Genomic DNA, 15,793 nt, shown 5'->3' on the forward strand with positions numbered 1-15,793 from the left:
AGTGGAACTTGCCATATTTGTCAATTGTGATTTTCACCTCAATCGAAATTTGTCATCTGCATTTATCCATCTGTGCAGTTAGAACACACACATTAGTGATTACTAGGGGGTTGTGGTGCACACATGCCCAGAGCGGTGGGCAGCTCTAGCCCGGCGAACATTTGGGGTTAGGTGCATTGGTCAAGGGCACCTCAGTTATGGACCGGTTTCCTAACCTCCAGACCATGACTGCTCCTTGATGGGTGATGTGCAGTCATGGTACTGTGGGGAGTTGAGCACCATGTCTGACTATTGCCCTCAAGATGCGGCCGTTGTCCTGTCCTGAAGCCTAGTCTAGAACAAGACCTCTTTCTTTCTACACCACTGAACTAGACTGAGGGAGCAGCAGAGTGAGGAAAGCCTGGTTTATACTTGACGCGGCGCGAGGGTCCGCGTGGCGAAAATGACATAATCGCTGTGGCTCCACCCGTGCGCGAGGGCCTCGCGCGCTGTCGATTCGCGAGGTCGTGCACCTCTCGAATTTTGTAACTTCGCGCGCACCACGCCTCAGCGCAATGAACAAAATCGTGTTTGCAAGGTTCATACACCTAAACAAGGTGGAATTAAAGCCCTTGTACGGCACTTTCAAGGTCCAGTTCAATATTTCCCAGCACGATAAACTTAAATAAGTTAAATATTTATACATATACTCAACTCAATAATTCGCTTTTAATCACATTATTTAATGGTGGTTTATTTTCAAAAGACCCAATCTTAACTTCATGTTCTCTCATGTTTCGTCCTGGAATTACAAGAGGCTTAACGTAATACAAGAGAACTGTTCAGTCAGACAGATATTTGTTGTGAAACGAAGTAGTTACAATTTCAAGCATTTTAAAGTACTTTAGCCTAAATTCCAGCACTTTTCAATACAAAGCAACATTAAAATTCGTCAGGTAAATGTTCATTCCCCTGTTGTTGAGGGGTGTTTCTTTATACTACCACATATCGTTTTGGAGAACACTGCACGTGGAAAGTATAAACGCTTCCACCGTTCGTGTGAGGTGGGCGGAGTCACGCGCTATGGTCACTCGTGAAAGTATAAACCAGGCTTAAGGCATTGACGCACATGTGTGGGTGAGCATGTTTGATAGCGAATGAGTAACCGTGTTGTCATTTTAGCCTAGTCCTTCTGGAGTCGATGTTACCATGCTTCATTTGGAGTGTTTTGATTCATTTTCATTGCTTTCGTTGTAATTCTCATTACCACACTGTAATATAGTTCCCTCAGTAAGGAACTACCCACCCACTTACCCACCTGCCTACAGAGCAAAATGGTTGAGGTCAGCGTAGTGCTCAGCGATAAAACAATCTCAATTTTTTTCGCCTTAATTTTTTCCTCAATGATGATGATAAGCTTGGGCAATAGAATTCAATAAACATTCGTTTTCATTACCTACCTTAAGTAGCGCCACCAATGGAAGCAATCTGATGACGTAGCACATCAGCTGCATGCTGAATTGGATGCTATGGTGGTCTTGAAAGCCCATCGTGCTGCAAAAGCAAAATGCGCTGGAAATATGCAATTACTGTGCACAAAAGCAAATTCATCAAAATGACAATGTGTACATTACATTTTAGAAACACGATGCAAATTCAGAAACCCTGCAAATCTAGCCACAACACAGCAGAAGTGTTTCTGGACTCATTATTTTACATACTTTCTCATTACGTTGAATGGGACTTAATTAATAAACTGCTACATTTAAATTGCTTTACTTAGTGCTGGGCAGTATGACAAATTCTATATCACAGTATTTTCCGAAATTATATTGGTTTCACGGTATTCACAGACGTTTTTTTTTTCCCCCATGCATGATGTTAACTGCATTGATTGTGAGAAGAATTGCTGCAGTAGAGTGGTTGAGTATCCTATTCCACTGTTAGAAAAATGTCTCCACCTAAGTATTACATGTAATACAGATTTGCATGGCACCACATGATCAGTTTTCAAATGGTAGCACTAAAGTAGTGATTGAATCATATAGCATGATTCAATCATATAGGATATGATTGAATCATATCCAAGATGGCGCCACGTACGGCTGCCCTGGCGTTCGGGTGCTCTTTGTTTTGTTTGTTTTTGTGCGTTATTCGTGCGTCTTCGTGATGCTACAGTCGCGAGGAGCTACTAAACATCAGAACAACAACCCCTACAGGCATTCCACCAGTTTTTCTTGTGCCTGCTGCAGTATTAGCGCACTTTATTAACAGAAAAGTGAGACGCCGCCGAAGAGGGAAGCGAGCTGGCGTACTTGTACGCCTTCGCACACGGGGGATGCGTACGCCCCTACCAGGGATTTTCCTCTCCCAACGTCTGCTCACTCTCCAATAAAATGGACGAGATCGCGTTGCTGATGAGAAGGAATAGCGACTTTTCCTCCTCTAGTGTGTTGTGCTTCACTGAGACGTGGCTAAACACACAGATCCCGGACTGTGCGCACCATCTCGAGGGATTCCAGCTCCTCCGCGCGGACAGACAACGGGAACTTGCTGGAGGTAAAACGAAAGGTGGTCTGCTTCTATATCAACAACGCCTGGTGCTCCGATGTGACGGTGATTTCCCAACACTGCTCTCCTTCCCTGGAATACTTCATCAACTGTAAACCGTTTTACTCTCCACGTGAGTTTTCCTCATTCATTCTGGCCGCTATTTATATTCCACCGAGCGCCGATGTGCGCGAGGCTGAGCGTGCTCTGGCGTACCAGATTATGAACGTGGAGCAGTTTTTACCGGACTCCCTTGTTATAGTCCTCGGAGATTTTAACAAAGGGAAACTTAGTCATGATCTACCAAAATACAAGCAGTTTGTTACATGTCCGACCAGAGAGGGGAACACGTTGGATCACTGTTACACTACAGTGAGTGGTGCTTACCTTGCTGTGCCCCGTGCGGCTCTAGGACTCTCAGATCATGTCATGGTTCACCTGATCCCTGCGTACAGGCAGAGACTAAAACTCTCTAAACCTGTCGTGAGGACATATAAAAAGTGGACCAGTGAAGCTGTGGAGGAGCTACGCACATGTTTGGACACCACAGACTGGGACATGTTCAAGGCTTCTACAGACAGCCTAGATGAATACACAGATACAGTGACATCATATATACATTTCTGTGAAGACTCCATCATTCCATCACGCCCCAGAATCACTTTTAATAATGATAAACCCTGGTTCACACCAAAACTTAGACAGCTTCGCCAGCAGAAAGAGGTTGCTTTCAGAGAGGGAGACAGAACCAGCTACAGAGGTGCAAAGTATGAATTTACCAGGGAGGTGTTAAAAGCTAAAGCCAAGTACAATGCTCGTCTGAGACAACGGTTCTGTGCTAACGACTCTGCCACCGTATGGAGGGGGCTGAAAGAGATCACTAACTATAGGCCCAGAGCACCTCAATGTTCAGAAGATTTCAAGCTGGCTAACGACCTCAACGACTTCTATTCACGTTTTTAAGTCATGGATTCACACCCTCCATCCTCCTTCCCCCACACCACAATACACTCAATCACTCTGGATTGCCCACCTGTCCCTGCTGCCCTCTCAGTCCAGGAGGGGGATGTGAACAGGCTGTTTAGGAGGCTTAATCCACACAAGGCTTCGGGCCCTGACTCCGTGTCCTCTGCCACCTTGAGACACTGCTGATGAGCTGGCTCCAGTCTTCACGGGAATCTTCAACTCTTCCCTGGAGTCATGCCATGTCCCAGCCTGTTTCAAGGCCTCCATCATCGTCCCTGTCCCCAAGAAACCACACTCCACAGGACTTAATGACTACAGGCCTGTGGCCCTGACGTCCGTAGTCATGAAGTCCTTTGAACGTCTGGTATTATCCCACCTCAAGTCAATCAATCAATCAATCAAATTTTATTTATATAGTGCTTTTCACAACAGTTGTCACAAAGCAGCTTTACAAGTGCCGAGTCCTAGCCCCCAGTGAGCAAGCCAAGGGCGACAGTGGCAAGGAAAAACTCCCTAGTTTTTTGCATGAGGAAGAAACCTTGAGAGGAACCAAGACTCAGGGGGGGAACCTATCCTCCTCTGGCCGACACCGGTCACTATGACAACAACAATTTAGACAGAAAGAAATAAAGAAAAGGAAAAGATGTAGTATTGTCCATCATGGTGTAGGCATATCCGGTCAGGCAGTAGGTGGCTGGCACTGGATAACTCGCTTGTCTCTCCTCATCTCATTTTTCCTCGAGCAGGCGGGCAGCCATGTGGAGAAAATAAAACAGGGAAAATTAGCCCTGTATGAGGACATATACAGGACAGATGAAATTAAACACATTTCTGGAGTGTGGCAGCCACTCCGGCATTAAGTTAAATAATTACAGCCTAGCTAAAAAAGGCAGAACCAGAAGGTAACATAGTCTTGGGGGCATTCTGAGACAATGGCATCCATCAACTGCACTGTCAACAAACTTGAGTGACCACGAGCAGTGACAGGATGACCGCACCAGCGCCCCAGTCTACCATAAAACCCTTCGTCTATGAACCCCTGGATCTGTACCTTTATCTAAGGGGGGATATTAATTATCAAACGCTAAACTAAATAAGTGGGTTTTCAACCTAGACTTAAAGATTGTGACTGTGTCGGAGTCCCAAACGCATTTTGGAAGGTTGTTCCAAGCTGGGGGGCCTTACAAGAAAAGGCTCTTCCCCCTGCTGTTACCTTATTAATTTTTGGAACTAATAAATAAAATGCAAAACTTTTTATCTAAAACATTTTTCAGACATCAAAACTGTAGGTTTATACAACTTATGTGAACCAGCTACACGTAGTATAAATTGTACACCAGTTTGTTAATAACAAATAAGAGGTATTTAGACATAAAGTAGACAGGGCTATTTGTCAATGGTTGTATTGTCCTGAAAAGTCCCAAATATCTTGCCTTTACAATGTTTAAACAAATAAATAAAAACAGTGGTTGAATACTGAGGAGACGGTACCATCTCTTTTAATGTGATAAAAAGCAAGTTGTTTCAAATCATTTCAACCATATATCTGTTTGTATAAATATGTAACTTGATTAAGCTGAAGGTGCTGGAAAATATTGTAAATAGACCCTGAAAGTGCCGTACACGTGCTTGAATTCCCCCTTCTAAAGGTGTATGAACCCTGCAAACATAACTTGGCGCAAAACATAGCACTGAAGAGCGGAACATGCGAAGGTATGAAAATGGAGAGGTGCACAACCTCGCGACGCGATAGCGGAGCCACCGCGATTGCATCATTTTTGCTGTGCGGACCCTCGCGCCAGACGCGACGCGTCAAGTATAAGCTTACTTTATGGGTGGTGCATCAGATTGCTCGTTACCACCAGCCGCGACAATTTTTGCTCGACAACATTTGCCAGTAAGTGACTGTTTGGTCCACATCCGACCTTTAAAACCCTATGTATTTCCTGACAACAGACCTGGATCCTTTCTTTGGCAAAAGTTCCAACAGCGTCTGGCCGTAAATCTCACCTCTCAGGCCATCTCCTCTCTGAGACCGATCTCATCCCCGAGACCAGGATGATGACTCGCTGTCACGTGATTGCATAAGAAATTCATTCCTCTGCGTTCACCCCCTACTACAGAAATAGTTCACTATATTGTGCTTACCAGCTAATGGTAAATAGTACAATATTTCTGTGATAAGGAGCAATTTTGAATGCAGAAATGGGTTATATATATATAAAATATAACCCACTATGTATCTGTGTGTGTGTGTGTGTATGTGTGTGTATATATATATATATATATATATATATATATATATATATATATATGGATATATGGTAAAGTGTTGCCAACTTTTCAAGATCACTTGGAGTGAGATTTGAACCTGGAGGGGGTGGCCAGTGTACATTGTTGAGGGGGGGGGGGGGGGGGGGGGGGTGGCGAACGTAAATTGTTGGGGGGGAGTGGCAAACGTAAATTGTTACTGGGCGGGCTGTAAAATGGACACAAATTAAGTATTATATCGCGATTGATCAGATCGCCAGTGATTGGCGCCAGAGCGAACTAGTAATATAAATAAAATGTATTATTTTATTATTAGTAATTCATTGAATCATAGATAGGGATCAATGTGTGAGAGTTGGCAATCCTGTATATATAATATATTTTTAGCAAATATCACATACAGTCGTATGCAAACGTTTGGACACCTCTTGCCAAACGGAGTTTAATTTATTATTTAAACTGTATTTTCCGGACTATAAGCCACTACTTTTTCCCCCAAAGTCGTGGTCAGAGGTTAACTTCGATATAGCCAGTTTGTTTTTTATTTAAAATAATTAACACCCTTGAGCCAGTGTGGCTTTGGACATAGATAATGTTGTGCCGTTTGCTGTGATGGATAATTAACTAGCTCTTATTTATGCATAGAAACGTAAATCGACAATATAATCTGTAGCGTCTTTATGTGGATAAACGAGGGGAGTCGGAATTCGGCACAACACCAGCTGAAAGCCAAATCTGTCGCACGTGAAATGCTACAGGCACCGTTCAGAAACTGATCTGTTCAGTTAAATGTATTCAGTTCAGTAGGTATATGCGGCTTTTAGCCCGGTGCAGCTTATACATTTTCCATTAAAAAAAAACTTTGTAGGTGCGGTTTATATTGAGATGCACTCTATAGTCCAGAAAATACAGGTAATATTATGAATCAATTATATTATAATTACTATTTATATATAAATGAAACTTCATTTGCAAATGTTTGCACATAACTGTATAATATAACCATGTGTAGGAATAGCGAGTTTAAATCATTCTTGATTTCACTCCTGTGTGTGTGTGTGTGTGTGTGTGTGTATATATATATATATATATATATATATATATATATAAAATATATATATATATATATTTTTTTTTTAACTTATTGTAAATAAATAGTAAAAAAAAGAATGTTGAAGTTGAAATTTAACTTCAGTGTTTGGTAGAATTTGTGGTTCAGAATGTCCCTCGTTTTCAGCAAGCTAGATTTGTGTTCTGTTCCATGTGTGCTTAGCGGCACAGCAATAAAAAAGCGTCCCTTGAGAAGCAATTAATGACCGTGCTGAGTTCTAGACACGTTTAAGCAATTTAAAACGGTGTGGCTGGTATATGAAAAATTATCATAACAAAAATAAACGCTGGTTTTCTGTGCAAACAAGTATACCGCCCAGCATTAGCCTTACCACTTATGTCCCCTATCTAGCTATTTAGATAGAAACTGTTAAGTTGCATCTTTTTTAGGATTTTTAAGCCTTCATTTCTGTCTAATTACCTAGCTAGCTATCACCATTTACATCGACACACAAGTTAATTGAAGCCAAGCCTATTTCATCATGTCTGAGTCACTTGTTACTTGTGCTGAGTGTGGCATGTATAGTTACCCTTCTTCCCTCAGTAGTGGTAATTTTGTATGTGAAAAGTGGATTAATCATTAACGTGACTGAGAAGATTTCACATCCAGTTTGGTGTGGCGCCGAAACCTACAGCAGGTTATGGGCACTACACTGCTGGATGTCTAAATGGTGCTCTGAAAACAAAGTGGGTTATATAGACAACTGGACATGTTTTGAGGGCAGGCCTGGCCTTTTGAAGTGGGATGGCATTCCCCCCCTCTTGGGAAGGTGCTGTTCTTATTTCTAGAAGCATTTCCGCTAGGCTTAATAGTGGTAGTGTAGGAGTAGTTAATGGGGATTGACAAACCAGAGCCGAGGCTAGGTAGCAGACACGCAGGCTAAACTGACTGCTGCGAGATGTCACCTAGGTCACACTGGATTCTGGATTGAACTCTGTTCCTCGAGTATCAAAAAACAGTTCTCGCAAAAATTTGTAGACAAAATTTAACCGCTGAGAATCAATTAAATCTGAAATTAAGATTACTAAATATTAGGGATTCACGTTTTTCACTTCCGATACCGATTCAGATATCTGAGGCTTAGTATCAGTCGATACCGATCCGATACCGATTTGATTAAAACAGTGTAAAACAGTGCTGAATCGACTTAAAAAAATATATGTTAACACAGACATACTGAATTACAAGTTTATTAAAACTCTGCACCAGTAATAGCACACATAGAAACATGTAAAAACAACTCAACTTGCATTTGTTCAGTCGGTGCAATTATGAATATAACATGTAATGTAAAATAAATAATACCGAAGAACCTGAAACTGACAAAAACAATAGGTTCACAACTTTGGTCAAACATGAAAAAAAACTGCAAGAAACCTTTGAAATGGTTCAAGAATTCTAAATATAATTTAAAATAAATAAGGAGATGAAATAAGAGAAACGGCAATACCTATGCGGCTAGTTTGCTAGCGCAGACATCACGCAGAGCACAAAGCATGTAACGGCCAGAAATATGTGTATGTATGGAATATTGTTTTTTTTTTGCTTTCTGCCGTAGACCGACTCAGACCACTGCTCTTTATTTAATCTTTATTTTATTTTTGTAAGTAACATTCAATGAGCTTTGGACAACTCACCAGTTCATGTATGAACAGTCAAGTAGTGCTGGAGCCCAGGTTTATTTTGGTCAACCAGCAAATATACGGACTAAGTGGAATACCACCAGCGCGAGTATGAGTCGATTCACCTCTCTTCTGTGTGCTTCGTGTTTCACTCGCCTGTTAACTGTCCAAGTTCACTTCTATCCGGGACAGAGTGGATATTTAAGGTTGAACTAACTCCGAAAAACGTTACAAGCATAGAATTAAACTGAATAGATCTGTTTTTATGGATTGGTCACATTGTCACCGATACCCGATCTAGAATTTTTTCCAATATCGGGACCGATACAGATATTAATATCGGAATCTGTGCATCCCTACTAAATATAAGATCCCCAACCATAAGCTATGCTTTGCGTAAACCTGGATTCGGCCAGATAACTATATGGCCCTAAACGAAGCGTCTCCCTCTGACTATAGCTACATTTATAATTCCCATCCAAATAGTCGCGGAGGTGGTGTCACCACATTATATGACTCGGATATAGGCGTCTCTCAAAGATCAGGCTTCAAGTTTAATTCTTTTGAAAATCTATTTTATCAAATTTATCAACCAACAAAGCGACAGTCGTTTGTTGTTACTTATGATTTACTGCCCTCTTGTTTCCTACTTGAGTTTTTGCAGGAGTTTTTGGACTTTGTGTCTCATAGTGCTATCAGCTGATAAGGTGATTATAGTGAGTGATTTTAACATCCATTTTGAAAATCTACATGACTCTTTTAGCATAAACCTTCAATCAATTCTTGATTCAGTGGGTATCACTCAGAATGTGGTGGGTCTTGTGCATTATTGTAGTCATACTTTAGACTTGGTCTTATCGTTTGGTATTGACAGCCAATTTAGCAGTACTTCCTCAAAGTGAGGCCATCTCTGACCACAGCCGCATAATGTACGAGTTGAGTTTAAACAACGGTATTAATTGGCCGCCCTGCTTCCAAATTAAATGAACCATAACATCTATAACTACCATAGCTGTGCTCATTGATACTGGACCTGACAAACGAGCACACACGTAGTCTCAAACGAGCCGCGTGAATCTTGGAGCGGAAATGGTGAAGTTCGAAGTATATAGATTATCTTGGAAAAACAGCCTTATTGAATATAAGCATGCCCTCCATATGGCAAAATCCTCATACTTAACAGCTTTAACAGAAAAATATAAAAACATTCCAAGACTCCTATTTAAAACTGTATCTAGCCTAACTAGGAATCATGATCAACTCAAATCCCTAATCCCACAGGAGTGCAGCAGTAACAGTTTTATGAAGTTCTTTAATGATGAGATTGATAAAATTAGGGGAACAATTTGTCATGCTATCTCATATCCTGTCAACCTGCAAATGCTTTCTGGCAGCTGCTGTCTGGTCAGCTCTGATGCTCTTTTGGAGTTCTTTTCCCCAATTGGTTGTGAGGAGCTTATTTAATTGGTAAACTCTGCCAAACCCTCCACGTGCATACTAGATGTCATCCCAACTCGTCTACTCAAATAATTACTGCACAGTAATGTAGAACCTTTGCTTACTATAATTAACTATTCTCTGAGCCTAGGCTACATTCCCAAATCACTTGCAATCATCAAGCCACTAATTTAAAAACCTGGTCTTAATCCCCATGAACTGTCCAACTTCAACTTTATTTATAGAGCACTTTAAAACAACCATAGCTGACACAAAGTGCTGAACAATGCATAAAAACGGCAATCACACCAATATAAAAATGAGTAAAAAATATATATATCTATTATAGAAAAGGAAATTATAAAATTATAAAACAAACAGATAAGTACAATAGGTACAGTAGATAAATAAATATTGGATAGAATTTAAAAAATTAGATATTAAGTATTAAAACAATAAAACAAGAGGAGCAGAATCTCACGTATTTTCGAATGCCAATGAATAAAAATACGTCTTCAATCTGGTTTTAAAAGTGGACAGTGAAGAGGCCTGTCTGATGTCAAGTGGTAGGCTATTCCACAATTTAGGAGCCGCGATTGAAAAGGCTCTATCTCCTCTAAGCTTACGCTTTGACCTTGACACCTCCAGGAGCAGCTGATCAGCTGACCTAAGACACCGAGTGGTGGTGTGAGGGTGAAGTAGCTCAGTGAGGTATGGAGGCGCCTGTCCATTTAAAGATTTAAAAACAAATAAAAGAGTCTTAAAATGAACTCTAAAATGTACAGGCAGCCAGTGGAGGGAGGCCAGGATTGGAGTAATGTGCTCCCTCTTGCGTGAACCTGTTAAAAGACGGGCAGCAGCATTTTGCACCAACTGAAGGCGCTTGAGGGAGGACTGGCTGACTCCAAAATATAGAGCATTACAGTAATCCAGCCGAGCCGTAATGAAGGCATGGATTACTGTTTCGAAATGCTTAAGTGATAAAAAAATACTTTATTTTTGCCGGCTGCCTCAGGTGGAAGAAGCTGGATTTGACTACACCAATCTGGCAATCCAATTTAAAATCACCGTCCATCTTAAAACCCAGATTTGAAATTATTGGTTTCAAATATGGTGCCAAGGGGCCCAAATCAACCGAGGGGACATCACAAGAGCCACTAGGACCAAACACCATCACTTCTGTTTTCTGTTCATTAAAATTTAAAAAGTTTAAGGCCATCCATTCTTTAATTTCTTTAAGGCATAACAGAAGTGGTTGGATGGAGTAGGCATCTTTCTTTTTCAGAGGGACATAAATCTGACTATCATCAGCATACCAGTGAAATGAGATGCCATGTTTTCTCAGAATTGAGCCCAGTGGGAGCAGATAGAGCGAGAAGAGGAGGGGTCCTAGAATTGAGCCCTGGGGAACCCCGCATGACAATGAAGCTGTGGAAGATTCTGAGCCGGCAAAACTAACACACCAGGTTCTGTCTGATAGATATGATCTAAACCATTTCAAAGCACTACCACAAATGCCCACCAGGTGCTGTAGCCGAGAGACTTAAATTTTGTGGTCAACTGTATCAAATGCAGCAGTTAAATCCAACAGGATAAGGACTGTGTGGTCACCCGAATCATTGGTCAAGAGCAGGGGAGCTCATTACGTCGATCGCGATCGACCGGTCGATCGCGAAGGAAGTGTCGGTCGATCGCGAAGGAATGTGCGTAGATCGCATCACATAAAATAGTAGTAGATGAATCGCACATCTGCACTGACGGTTGTATTTTGATTGACATTCACGGTAGCCAATCTGCAATCCACTCAACAAATTACGTTCGCCGCCACCCCGGTAGATCTTTCTGACTGGGTCATCTTATAAGTAGCTCGCAAGCTGAAAACTGTGGGCACCCCTGGTCAAGAGAATATCGTTAAAAACCCTGATCAGTGCTGTTTCTGTGCTATGTGGTGTTTTAAAACTAGATTGAAAAAACTCCAGAATATTATGCTCATCTAGAAAAGATTTTAACTGAGCGTACACAACTTTCTCCAAAATTTTAGAAATAAAAGGCATCTTGGAGATAGGTCTATAGTTTGCCAATACTGTGTGGACCAGGCCAGGTCTTTTGAGCAGAGGTTGAACTACAGCATGTTTAAAATTTGCTGGGACAACTCCAGAGGTCAGACTGCTGTTAATAATAGCTAGAACCTGTGGGCCTATACTTTTAAAAACCTCTTTAAAAAAGTGGGGAGGCACAGCATCACGGGGAGAACCTGAGGACTTTATATGACCCACCACATCCTCCAAGTGTGACAGTGTCACAGGCTCAAGTCTATCAAACACAGTCAGGCAGGGAACAAAGGGGTCAGAGGGGTCTGAGACAGGAGCTATAATAGACCTCGCAGTGGCAACTTTATCAATAAAAATGGTAGTATAAAGAAACACCCCTCAAAAACAGGGGAAGGAACATTTACCTGACCAATTTTAATGTTGCTTTGTTTCAGGTTTGAAAAGTGCTGGAATTTAGGCTAAAGTACTTGAAAATGTTTGAAATTGTAACTACTTCGTTTCACAACAAATAGATGTCTGACTGAACAGTTCTCTTGTATTACGTTAACTTGTAATTCCTGGACGAAACATGAGAGAACATGAAGACGTTAAGATTGGCCGTTTTGAAAATAAACCATTAAATAATGTGATAAAGTGATAAAAAAGCGAATTATTTCGAATCATTTCGAGTATATGCATAAATATTTAACTTAATTAAGTTTAACGTGTTGGGAAATATTGAAAAGGACCTTGAAAGTGACGTACAAGTGCTTTAATTCCACCTTGTTAAGGTGTATGAACCCTGCAAACATGACTTTGTTCATTGCGCATTTTGTTCAAGTTACAAAATTCGAGAGATGCATGACCTTCGCGCAAGGGCGGAGCCACCGCGATTACATCATTTTCGCCGCTGATTTTAGTTTAGCCTTTTTTTTTGTTTTGTGTGTTAAAAAATTTGTTAAGTCTGATGCACTTTCTGCCATTCTCACCACTGTGTGCTGAGTAGCTGAACCGGAGCGGGGTGGCACATGCACGCGTGAGTTTCTCCGCTGGCTTGTCTTTTGCCGGTAATAAGCAAACGCACACTGTATGATAACGGTGCATTTTAATACCGTGGTATACCGTGAAACCGGTTACCGCTGCAACCCTAGTCCAACTATAGGCCAATCTCTAATCTGGGCTATGTATGTATGTTTAAATCAATGGTTGTTTAAATTGATGTTCACATACTCAACCTGTATTTTATATCTTGGTTGCATGCTTCTACCAAAGACAGTTCCATACAAGCACCTAGGAGATGATCGAGCTTGCCAGTGGATGTGCCGATGCTGTGGTCGTATGTGCCATTGCCACAATAGGACGCACTGATGCAGCTCCTACCTGAGGCTCACCATCTGCATTGGGGGGACTGTGACTACTCGGCCTGGAATTAGAACTATAACTATAGAACTATATTTGAACTATAAATACGGACTTCTGCTAGCAGGCCACCCAATGGAGGATGGGTTACCCCTTGAGTGTTGGTCCTCCCAGGGTTTCTTCATCTTAGGGAGTTTTTCCTTGTCACTGTCTCTGGCTTGCTCATTAGGGATCTGGACCCATACGAACTTTGACTTTTGACTTTGAAGTGAATTGCATATTTTCTTACCAGTAATAAAATCACATATGTCTCAAAACAATTCCACAAAATAGACTGATAGACATAAAAATAGACGTAACCTGGCAAGGCAAAGGAAATAGCACTCTAGGTTTTTAACTACAAACAAGAGACATGTTCTACAGGATCTCAACATAGAATGGGACTGAATTAGTAAAGCTATTTAAATGCATCTAGCTAGGTAGGTAATTAAGCCTGAAAATGTCTGTGCCTTAATTTGCATCTAAATACATAGCTAGCTACATTTAAAGATCTTTACTCGTGTATTTAAACCTTAAGGTTTTTAATTCTTGGTTTTCATGTAAACAGCCAGTTATCTATCTAAATAGTTACTTATTGAGTCCAGTTGTACTGAATTCCAACTCCTCTACAGAATGCCACTCCCCTCATTTGCACGCACATAAAGACTCTATAGATTATATTTGGGTTAAAATGAAACCCTATATTAAAAGGATTAATATTAAAAGGCTTATTATTAAAATAACCCTTGTTGAACATCGAGACATGTACTTTATGTGGAATAGCCTACACATCCAGATAAGTCACCAAAAAAAGACGTTAACCAGACATTTCAGTCCTACGAGTTACAGTGACTAATTTAATTCATTGAGCACTCTAGTTTTGTCCTAACTAGATAATTAGACATAATTTGGAAATATTTGGCAAAAATCATATTAAAAATGAAATAAGTCAGGTTGTCCATAAGATGTATAAGATGTAAGGTTGACCGTAATGACTAAAGGAATAAAGTAATATTGCGAAGTCACGTAAACTTCGGAATAGCAAGTATATGTACTTATATATATATATATATATATATATATATATATATAATACATGTAAAGTGTTTTCATATTTCTTAGCAAGAAAGACATTTGATCCCCAAGAATGCTACGATAACAACCAATTTTTGGTACATTACATTAGAAAAATGTAACACCCACAAATCAGTTTGTCTTTGTTTCGATATAGATAATGTTGCTCTGTTTGCTATGATGGATAATTAAAGATTAGCCCTTATCTATGCTTAGAAAAAACAGAAATTGCGAATATCATCTGTAGCATCTTTATATCTGTTCAAATGAGGGGAGTTGGATTCTGACGAGGAGTCAAAATTCGGAACAACACCATTCAACGTAATGAAATACTGTATGTAAGGGGATTTATGACTCACTGTCCGTGATGCTCAGTACTGTAATATTTTGTTAATCCCCCTATGTGTGTGTCTGCCTCTGTTATAACTTTTCTTTCTCTCTTTCTTATTAAACTTTGCAACTCCTTTGTGACAACTGTGTGTTGCGAATCTGTTAATACACTGAGGACTGAACAAATTTATAATGCTGTTTATGAATCCCAGTGGCTATGATCCATGTCTGAAGGCGATATCAAAACCTTTACACTATTATATAACAATCTGCATGTTTTTAGCCAAAAACAAAAGTTGTTATAATTGTGTTCACTTATCACCTTAAAGTATAAAGCAAATGGTGATTTGATTTATATTGTGACATATATAGATATTGACTGAAATGAAAAAAGGTGTCGTGATAAAATTTTTTCCCCATATTGCCCAGCCCTAGATCAGCGCAGCAGCTCTCAGAGACAATAATTCAGCCTTCTTTTTGTTCTCTTCCTCCCCCTCATTTCGTTTTACCCAGTCATCTCATTTCTTCCCTCCACCCCCTTCTCTCTCTGTCTCGCTCTCTCACTGTCTCTGTGTGTGGCACAGGTTGGGATTGGGCGGATCAGAGCTAGTGGTGTCCTCATCATGTCGTCTATCTCGGAGTGGTATGTGGGGAAGAATGTGCTGATCACGGGTGCTACGGGCTTCATGGGGAAGGTGCTGGTGGAAAAGCTGCTGCGGTCCTGCCCTGGGGTCAACACCCTCTATCTGTTCGTTCGGCCCAAGGCTGGCCAGTCCATGCAGGAGCGTGTCCATGACATGCTGAAGTGTAAAGTGAGTGGACAACTACTGCTGTCTTGCTAGTGGGGGTGTGTTGCATACAGTAACGTGATCTGTGTGTGTGCGCGTGTGTCCAACAATTAAGCTAATTTATTCCGGTCATCACCACAACACTGGTTTATTTCATTGCTAATGCTTCGATACATGTACCAGTAGAATTTGCACTGTTATGGTTATTGGAGCCTTCAAAGTTAATGTGCAGTCTAT

General features: G+C 40.8%; 1 protein-coding gene across 6 annotated transcripts in view; it reads left to right on the forward strand.

Annotated features, from left to right (window-relative positions):
- LOC143514863 (fatty acyl-CoA reductase 1) overlaps positions 1-15,793 on the forward strand; it is a 142,147-nt gene that overhangs the window by 38,627 nt on the left and 87,727 nt on the right. For 5 of the 6 annotated variants that reach the window (XM_077006560.1, XM_077006561.1, XM_077006564.1 and 2 more), the window contains exon 2: positions 15,353-15,580. The exons of the other annotated variant lie outside the window; for it this stretch is intronic. In XM_077006560.1, coding sequence (XP_076862675.1) covers positions 15,353-15,580 — 228 coding nt within the window. The remainder of the gene's footprint in view (positions 1-15,352; positions 15,581-15,793) is intronic. 6 annotated transcript variants of the gene reach the window in all.

The sequence above is a fragment of the Brachyhypopomus gauderio genome, chromosome 5, assembly GCF_052324685.1.
Source record: "Brachyhypopomus gauderio isolate BG-103 chromosome 5, BGAUD_0.2, whole genome shotgun sequence".
Taxonomy (NCBI): Eukaryota; Metazoa; Chordata; class Actinopteri; order Gymnotiformes; family Hypopomidae; genus Brachyhypopomus; species Brachyhypopomus gauderio.